Below are 9,803 nucleotides of genomic sequence, written 5' to 3' on the forward strand. Positions count from 1 at the left end.
GCCCCCCGGGGGGGGCGAGGGGCGCGCGCACAGCGGCGCCCACGCGCCCGGAGCACGTGCGGGAGGCGCAGGGGGGGGCCCAGCGCGTACCAGACTCTTCGTCCTTCTTGTCGAATTTTTTAATCATCTTGGACGACTTCCTAGCGCCCAGACCCACCGCAACCGTTCCAGGCGCCGCAGCCGGCAAGCGGAAGAGGCTGCAGGAAGGCCGGCCCCGGGCGTCCTCGCTGGTTGGACAGCCGGCCCGTCACTCAGAGAGAAGCCCGCCCCCGGCGGCGCGGCGCGGCCACGCCCTCTCCGCCCCCCGCGGGACGTGGGCGGGGCCTGGAAGAGGCGGGGCCCGCAGAGCCAGGGACTTGCCAAGTCCACCTGGACAGTGATGTGACAGCCAGGCCAGGAAGAGACAGAAATGCGGCTTTATTTGCTTAATACGCCCTAGATGGCGAGGTCTGCAGGTCCCTCGGGCTCCGGAGAGCAACCTGGAGGCCTGGAGGGTTTGCGTTCACTTAGTGACAGTGGCATTTTTCACGATCCACTGCTGGGCACTCCCGTGGCGGAAGGTAGTCTCTCCTGGCACAGTTCTGGTCGGCTTCTCTTCCAGGAGCGATAACAGGGTCAGCGGTTCCCATATCGCCTCGGGAGCCGACCCTGCACTTTCTGACTTGGAGGAAGCTGCAAAAAAAAAACACAGACAAGGCAGCTTCCAGTGAATGTGGGTTTCATAAGGGCGCTCAATGTACTTGTGGGTGAACCAGACCTACGTGGCTAGATCCATCAGAAAGCTGGGCTTGACCAAGAGGGTAGATTTTTTGATTATGGATTATGTTTTCCAGCTGTCGTTGTCCTTCTAAATTCCCTCCCTTTCCCAAAAACCAATCTAAAACACACTGCCAGGTTGGCCTTCCTATTTAATCTCCTGAGTCCTTCTATGCCAACTCTTGCATAACTCTTAACAGAGTTAAAGTGCTTGTGCACTTGTCCATTCCTGTGCCTCTTGGTCGTTTAAGGAAGTGTGAGTTGCTCGATGCTTCTTTTTGTAACTAGGAGACTTCTTTCTACTTTTGGCTGCAGTGCACACCTGAACCAAGTCCTTCTTCAACCCGCCTGCTCTTTCAAGCTTTAGTAACGGACCTCTTCCAATCCCTTCCCACCTGGTTGATGTAAGACTTGCCTGGGTGGTGCAACCGCTTCAGCCAACCCAAAGATTGGAGGTTTCAATCCACCCAGAGGGACCTATTTCCCCAAAACTCAGCCACTGAAAACCCTATTGAACACAATTCTACTCCAACACACACGGGTTCAGAATGAACAGCAGCTGATTTGAGTTCTTGTTACCTATCTGGAGATATCCCTTGAATCTAATCCTCTATCTCTGCTAACACCTTAGTTCAAAATACACAGATACAGAAGTCAAGCAAAAAACTATTTATTTCACCAGGGAAAATGCGCAGTTGCCATAAATCTAGTTGTTTGTTGTTATGTACCAGTGAGTTGGAACCGACTCATAACTGACCCTCCAGCAGGTTTTCAGAGGCAGTAAATCACACTGGAAGCAGGATAGCATCCACTTCCAAAATAGCTTGCCTCTAGAAACCCTATGAATGTGGAGAAGCGATGAAAGTTATACAGGTGTTCAGGTCTTTCATTCATAGGGTCTCTATGAGTCGTCTATGATTCGACAACACCTAACAACAACAACAACAACAGATTACACGGGAGGAGATTACCCATCTTTCTTCTGTTGAGCAGCTGGTGGCTTAAAACCATCAACTTTTTGGCAGTTCTAAACTGGTAGAATCTGGGAACTCATGAATTAAAATATACACGCGTGTATTGAATAGTCTTAAGATAGGCCCCAGAGGTCTACTTATTAAAACACAAGCTCTTATTTCTATACTGTACAAAGGCCTTCATGTTCTGGTTCATCCATCTATCTATCTATCTATCTATCTATCTATCTATCTATATCTCATATACTGAAAGTGTTCTTATTGATATCTGGCAAGTGTTCAATGCAGTAGGCTTCCCATGAAGGTTGTTAAAGAAATGAAGGTGAGGAGCACTATCATTGCACCCTCATCTATGCAGACTTTTCTCAGATCTCTGCTGTCCAATGCCCTGCCCCAATCTCAGAGATCTAAGGCCTCTGAGACTCTTGGACTTAGCTTGCGGCCCTTCCCAGTCAGTTTTCCCAAGTGTGGATACATGCGTCACTGGAGAATTTTAGGTAAAACATAAGCATTTAAAATTTTACGGCTAAGCACAATTGATAACAGTGCATCTAAATTCCAAAATCAATCTCCATAATAGTCTATGTATTTGCTATTGCCAAAAGGGCCCTTTAGAGTAGTGAGAGAAGATCTTCACCCTGAAACCTACAGCATCCCTTTTCAGCAGGAAGTAGCTAAGAGAATACGCTCTTCCCTTTTCCTTATGAATCAGGGTGAAGTCTCTCTCAGGGAGGAGTGATAGGAAATGGCAAAGGACACACTGACAAAGGAACTGGCTTTGACAAGCACTGTGGCAATTGGACAATTAAAAGAGACTTTCAAGGGGGGGAGAAAAAAGAACGAACTGGGGAGGAGGGTAGAGAAAATACTGCAACAATGAATGAATGAAAACCCAAAATCTCTGTAAATGTTCATTAAAATTAATAAAATGTAATTAAAAAAACCACACACACAAAAAAAATTTAACTATTATTATGAGTCTAAAATGTTTCAGGAAAGTATACCATTGTTGGTATTATTAGGTGTCTTCGAGCGAAGTCTACAAACAAGAGCTCTGAAGCCAGTCCTATCCTGAGCCATCCTTATCCCTGACACACCTGGCCTATTGCTATGGTCACTGTGTTAATCCCCCTTGTTGAAGGTCTTCTCTTTGCTGACCCTCTACCTTTCCAAGCATGATATCCCTTTCTAAGGAATAGCTTCTCCTAGCTACATGCCCAGAACACAAGAGATGAAGTTTGGCCATCCTTGTCTCTAAGGAGCACGCTGACTGCACTTTTTCCCAAGATATACCTGTGTGAATTTTTGTAATTCGTGGGATAAATAGATCAAAATCCTGCTGAAGAGTATCCAGAAAAGACTTGAATAAATCTGAGGAGGATCTGAAGCACTTGCTGCAAAAGGTCAAGGTCTGTAATCTACAATCTGGATTGAAGCTCAACATCAAGAAGACAAAGATTCTCCAAAACAACTATGAGATATCATCTCACCCCAGTAAGAATAGCGAAATTTAACAGAGCAGCAAGCAAAAAATGCTGGCTAGGTTTTGGAGAACTACCAGAAATACAGGCTGGGTTTAGAAGAGGTTGTGGCACTAGGGACATTACTGCCAATGTCTGATGGATCTTGGCAGAAAGCAGACTCACCAGAAGAATGTCTATCTGTGTATCATTAACTATGCAACGGCATTTGACTGTGTGGATCACAATCAATTGAGGCTAACCTTGAGGAAAACGGGAATCTCAGAGCAATACGAAACCTATACTTGGACCAAGAAGCAGTCCTCAGAACCCTCAGAACAGAGCAAGGAAACACTGCATGGTTCAAAATCAGGAAAGGGGTGTATCAGGGATACATCCTGCTCCCATACCTCTTCAATCTGTATGCAGAACAGATCATTCAGGAAGCAGGGCTTTATGAGCAGGAGTGTGGTATCAGGATTGGAGGAAGACTCAATAACAACCCACGATTTGCAGATGACACCACCTTGCTTGCTGAATCTGAGGAGGATCTGAAGCACTTGGCTGCAAAAGGTCAAGGACTGTAATCTACAATCTGGATTGAAACTCAACATCAAGAAGACAAAGATTCTCCAAAACAATTATATCATCTCACCCCAGTAAGAATAGCAAAATTTAGCAAAATTTAACAGAGCAGCAAGCAACAAATGCTGGAGAAACTGGAACTCTCATTCACTGTTGGTGGGAGTGTAAAATGGTGCAACCGCTATGGAGGGCTATATGGCATTCTCAAAAAGTTGCAAATAGAGATACCATTTGACCCACCAATTCCATTACTGGGAATATACCCTAAAGAATCCAAAATTGCCACCCAAGCAGATGTATGCACACCCATGTTTACTGTGGCTTTGTTCACAATAGCAAAGAGTTGGGAACAACCGAAGTGCCCATCAACAAACGAATGGATGGAGAAGCTGTGGTATATTCACACAATGGAATACTACGCTGCATAGAAAAACAAAGAACTCATGCAATATTATTCAAAATGGGTGACCTTGGAGGACATTATGCTGAATGATATATCTCAAGTCAAAAAAGGGCAGGTGCTACATGATGCCACTATTGTAGAAAGGGACTGACATCAGGGTTGGAATGAGACTGAGAAAAATTAGATAAATTATGTAAACTGCATTGAAACAGATGAGGGAGAGAACTGTTTAAAAGTGATATATGATTGGGTACTATGGTTATGACAAGAGTCCAGAATGAAGGATGCATAGTGGAGTGTACTAGAGGCGAGATTCTATAACAATGAAATAATTTTTCTTGTACTTTTCAAAGAGAAGAGCAAACTGGGGGGAGGGGTGGGCAGGGAGAAAAATGCAACAATGAATGTATGGAAATCCAAAATCTCTGTAAACATTCATTAAAATTAATTTTTAAAAAATAAAAAAAAGAAGACAAAGATTCTCACCACTAGGCCAATTGGCAGCACCATATTAGATAGAGACGAGATTGAGGTTGTTAGCAATTACAGCTTGTTCAGATCCACAATCAACACTCTTAACACCAGCAGTCAGGAAATCAAAAGACAAGCTGCATTGGGGAAATCTGTCATGAACCTCTCTAGAATGCTGAAGAGCAACAATGTCAGTCTAGAGACAAAGGTGCAACTAATCCAGCCCATGGTCTTCTCAAGTACTTGTTACACTTCAGAGAGCTGGACAATGACTAAGGATGACAGAAGAATAGATACCTTCAAGTTGTGGTGCTGGAGAAGAGTCTTAAACACACCATGGACTGCCAAGAAAACAAATAGGTCAGTCTTGGAGAGGGTGACACCAAGTCTCTCCTTGGAGGCTAGGATTTTGAAGATCCACCTCACTTACTTTGGGCACGTGGCCAGAAGAGATCGGTCCGTGGAGAAGGACATCATGCTCAGAAGGATGGACAGACAGACAGTGCAGGAGAGGGAGACCCCAGATGAGATGGATTGATACAGTAACTGGGGTGATGGGAGTTGGAGAGTCAGAATTAGTGAGACTAGCTCAGGACAGGGAAGGGTTCCGAGCTACTGTACATAGGGCCGCTATACATCGCAGAAGACTCAACCAATAACATTCTATGACAGGTTTGGAAGCAGGAGTGGCATCTGCTCCCTAAACAACTTGCCTCTGGAAGCTCTATGAACTTTGATAAATGTCAATAGTTGTCAAGGGGCTTCAGGCCTTTTGTTCATAGGGTCGTTATAAGTTGTACTCTACTTGAAGGCAATCAACAACAACATACATATCATTAGCATATAAATTTTTATTTTATATTGCTTTGCATACAAAATTCATATACATTGTGTTTCATGCATATGCATTGTTTTACACATTCCTTCATTCACATTGTGTTTCATACAATTATTCGCAACCACTGTGTTTTATAAATGAATAGCCATTGATCTATGCCTACTATTACTCCATCTTTTCAGATCCCCACTGGATCTTTCCTAATTCCTTCACCCCCTCCCTCAGCTCACCAAACTCTGTCACCTTGTGATTTTCCCCTTCCCTTCCTCAGGCTCCTTCTATCTCTCCCCTTGCCCTTTTGGACTTTTATATACATGTTATTAGTTATCCTGCTCTTTTTACAACAGCAGTCTTATGCAGTATTTGCCCTTATGAGACTGAGTTCTTTCACTCCAGCCTCTCCCATGTTATGTAGTATTTTTTAAATTGTTGATTCTGAGTGTTGCATCAAGGCAAATAATATACTGATAAGTCACTGATTATTAAAGTAGTAGGTGGTGGTGTTGAGTATTACTGTACTAGAACTTTCTTGGGATAAATAGGTATACATGAAGTCCAAAGTCTAGCACTACTTGAACCTTGAACCTTGAGTTCTTAGCTTCTACGCCCCAAGAAAACTACTCTGTAGACCCACGAGGAGAAACACTGATTCACCTATATTTGCAGTCCCCACAGGTTCCACTGCCAGGCGAATACAACAAAAACAATATCTCAATCCAATGAACCATTGTTTTTTGAAAGAAAGAAGTTACCTTCTTTCTCTGGATCTCTTTTACAGTTGGGAGAAAAGTTGAGCTGAGGGTACATTGTTTTCTGTTTCCTCAGGGCACAGGTCTTTGAATAATTCCCTTTACTCTTGAAATCATTGTCAGTGGAAAACCTTAACAAAGAAAATTCATTTAGTATCTCCATCAGAAAGCTGGAAAATGAATAAGGATGATAGGAGGAGAATTGGTGCCTTTGAGTTGTAGTGTTAGAGAAGAGTACTGAAAACCCCACGGGTTGAAAGAAAAAAAAGCCAAACCAATATACATCTTAGGAAAAGTACAGCCAGAGTGCTCCTTGGATGCAAAGATGGCAAAGCTTTAACTTTCGTACTTTGGACATATAGCTAGTCAAGGCTTTTCCTTGGAAAGGGACACCAGGCTTGGAAAGATAGAAGGTCAGCTAAGGAGAGGAAGACCCCTAATGAGATAGATTGAAACTGTGACGTCAGCAATGGGCTCTAGTGTGTCAGAGGATAAGGATGGCACAGGACAGGGCAAGGCTCAGGTTGGCTGTTTATAGGGTTACTATGAGCTGTACTCAACTCAGTGGCACCTAACAACAGCCGAGGCTTAGTAGAACCAGTCCCTTGGAAGTAAGCTACATTCTCAGAAATTATGGGGAAGAAGAAGGGACAATGACTAGAATGTGTTGATACAAAGTGGGGATATTGGTAGGTAACAAAAGATGGAGCTTCACATTGTAAAACCTCTGGAGAACTTCAGAATCTCCCCTCTCCCCTCCCAACTAAACAGAGGCCCCTCCAATAATCCAGTTTCAAAGACAGTCTCTCTCTCTCCTAATAGACTGTTGCTAAATCCTGGCTCTTCATGACCTCGAATACATCCCATCTCGCATTACAGTTTTTCTCTCCTTAGAGTGTGAACGCAGTCAGTCACCCAAGGAAGCTGTAGCTCACTGCTTTGCAGTTGTACACATAACACACAATCAAAAAGCAGTGGTCCATAGTACTGAAAAGAGATAGAGGGTGGAGAGTACAAAAGAACAGGAGAATAGCAAACAGCCAGCACCTCACCTGAACCATTGTTCCTTCTTGGATTCAGGACTGTCCACCATGGTCATAACGAAGACCGGTTTCAGCTGGGGTCTGACCTTTTGTTCCCAAGACATCAGGGACAAGTCTGTGCGTTCAGTGGGTTTGCACTGCTGCTGAATTACCTGTAATTGAGGGAGGGAGGGAAGGAGAGTGTAAACCAAGTTCCTTGGACAGAATCTACTCACTCCTGTTGAGACTGGTGTGACTGAGCAAACCCCCAACTGTAAGTCTTTACTGGAGGAGCCTGGCCGTTTGACTCCTGAGGATTGGCTAATGAATTTGAACCACCAATCTGTTGATGATATTACAGACTACTATTTGTGTTTCCTTCTCTGCTTTGAGCAGGGCAATCCTGGCCTGGCAATTATCCCTTTGTTCATGTATATGGGTCACCACCGTCAGGCACTGCCTTCCAGTCTGTTCATGTATTCCTTATTCCATTAACATAATTCTATGGTATTACTCTAAAAGCTTGCCTTCACAGGACTCAAAGGATAAAATCCAGGAGACGGGGAGGTACTTAAATAATTATACTGTCAACATCAGGAGACCTAATAGCACAGTGGTTAAGTGTTCAGTTGCTAATCAAAGGGTCATTAGCTCAAATCCACAGGCTAAAGATGCAGCAGTCTGCCTCAGAAACCCTATCAAGCAATTCTTTTTCTGGTAAATCAGAGTCTACTCAAAGACAGGGCATTGTTTATTGTGCTTTATTTCTTACTTTCAAACAAATACCATTGGATATTTCATTGGTATTATATCCTTAATTTGGAGAGGAAAATGTTTATTACCCTTAAGCTAGAAACTAAACAAAAATTTAACTGCAACTCCACACCCCATTTTATTCAGGGGTACTTTCTGTGCACTCTTGTTCCAAATATCTATTTTAAATAGTTTTGGGTTTTGCTTTCTTCTTTCTTCATCTTCCTCCTCCTCCTCCTCCTCTTCCTCCTCCTTTTTCTACTTCTTCATTCTCACTTATAAAATAATTTCCTCTTACTCAGCTAAGCCCTCCCTCAAGGTTGAAACCTGTCCACTTAGGGAGAGGTTGGAAGGGTTGGTAAAAGAGAGGAAGACCCTCAACCAAGTGGATTGACACAGTAACTACAGCAATGAGCTCAGGTATCAGTGACCATGGGGATGGCACAAGACAGGACAAGAGTCAGATCTGTTGTTCATAGGGTCATTATGAGTTGTACTCAACTTGATGGCATCTAAGAATAGCAAAAAGGCTATCAAGATCTCTGGAAATCCTAAGAAAAGGAAAATTTTAAAAAATCTCTCGAAATCCTAAGTCTTAAATTCCTAAATCTCTCTTAAACATTTCTTCATTCTTTACTTTAACACCTTTGATTTGATTTAATGCCTCTGATTTAATCATTATTTATGATGTTCATATATTACTGTATTAATTACTATATTAATTAACATCATATATAATAACTCTGACTGCTGCCTTTTCACAGTGAATTCACCTTCCACTCACCCTCCTAATGGTCTTTCTAAAATGCAACTCAGGAAACATCCTTCCGTCTCTGACGTCTGCTCTCTTGCATCTCCATGAACGCTCCATGCTTTCTCATCTCCCTAGAATTGTGTTTCTCTCTGGTTGGAATGTTGTGTGCCCACCAACCTCCAGTGGGTTTTCAGAGGCTGTAGATCATGTAGGAGGAGATGACCCATCCTCCCTTGAAGCAGCTGGTGGATTCAAAGCATGCCAACCTTTGAGAGGGTAGCACAGCTTCTTACTACAGGCCACCCTCTTTTTAATAAATAGAAACACTGCTCTCTGTGCCACTTCTGTATCTCATATAGTCTATTATTAATATATCCCATATATGATGCTAAACACTGTGACACTGATGTGCCAAATGTGATAATGGTTACCCATTGTGGACAGTGTTTGGTGAAGATTCCTGATTAAAACAAGCTTGGAATCAGGAGTGGCATCCACTTCTAAAATGGCTTGCCTTTGGAAACTGTAGGAATAGTGCTCAGGCCTTTCGTTCATAGGGTCTCTATGAGTTTTCTGTGACTCAACGGCACCTAACAACAATAATAATGACAACATAGAGAGAGCTACGTTGGCCTAGTAGACAGAAAGTATGCTACCAAGCCCAAGGTGGGTGATTTTAATCTGCGGCCCTTAGGCCTGGTTCAAACTGTTTTTTCTGTCAAACATTCTTCTAGGTGGTATAGCACTGGTCTGTGCATTGCTGTACAGAGGTAACTCGTGGTTGCTGTGATGCTGAACACTGTGACACTGATGTGCCAAATGTGGTAATGGTTACCCATGCTGGACAGTGTTTGGTGGAGCTTCCTGATTAAAACAAACTTAGAAGCAGGAGTGGAATCCACTTCCGAAATGGCTTGCCTCCGGAAACTCTATGAACAGTGCTCAGGCCTTTCATTCATAGGGTTGCTATGAGTCTTCTACGACTTGACAGCACCTAACAACAACTAGATATAGATATAGATATAGATATAGATATAG

The 9,803-nt window shown here is 43.2% G+C and overlaps 2 protein-coding genes across 2 annotated transcripts in view; both read right to left on the reverse strand.

Annotated features, from left to right (window-relative positions):
- Positions 1-127, reverse strand: part of COPG2 (coatomer protein complex, subunit gamma 2) — a 125,208-nt gene extending 125,081 nt beyond the window's left edge. The window contains exon 1 of the mRNA XM_006887132.1: positions 91-127. Coding sequence (XP_006887194.1) covers positions 91-127 — 37 coding nt within the window. The remainder of the gene's footprint in view (positions 1-90) is intronic.
- Positions 128-502: 375 nt separating this feature from the next.
- The window catches only part of TSGA13 (testis specific, 13), a 12,650-nt gene continuing 3,349 nt past the window's right edge, over positions 503-9,803 (reverse strand). Inside the window, exons 4-6 of the mRNA XM_006887198.1 lie at positions 7,289-7,431; positions 6,240-6,367; positions 503-672 (exon numbers count right to left, since the gene is read on the reverse strand). Of these exons, the coding sequence (XP_006887260.1) occupies positions 503-672; positions 6,240-6,367; positions 7,289-7,431 (441 nt within the window). The remainder of the gene's footprint in view (positions 673-6,239; positions 6,368-7,288; positions 7,432-9,803) is intronic.

This window comes from Elephantulus edwardii, unplaced genomic scaffold (genome assembly GCF_000299155.1).
Source record: "Elephantulus edwardii isolate Elephantulus edwardi_28Jun2011 unplaced genomic scaffold, EleEdw1.0 scaffold00055, whole genome shotgun sequence".
Taxonomy (NCBI): Eukaryota; Metazoa; Chordata; class Mammalia; order Macroscelidea; family Macroscelididae; genus Elephantulus; species Elephantulus edwardii.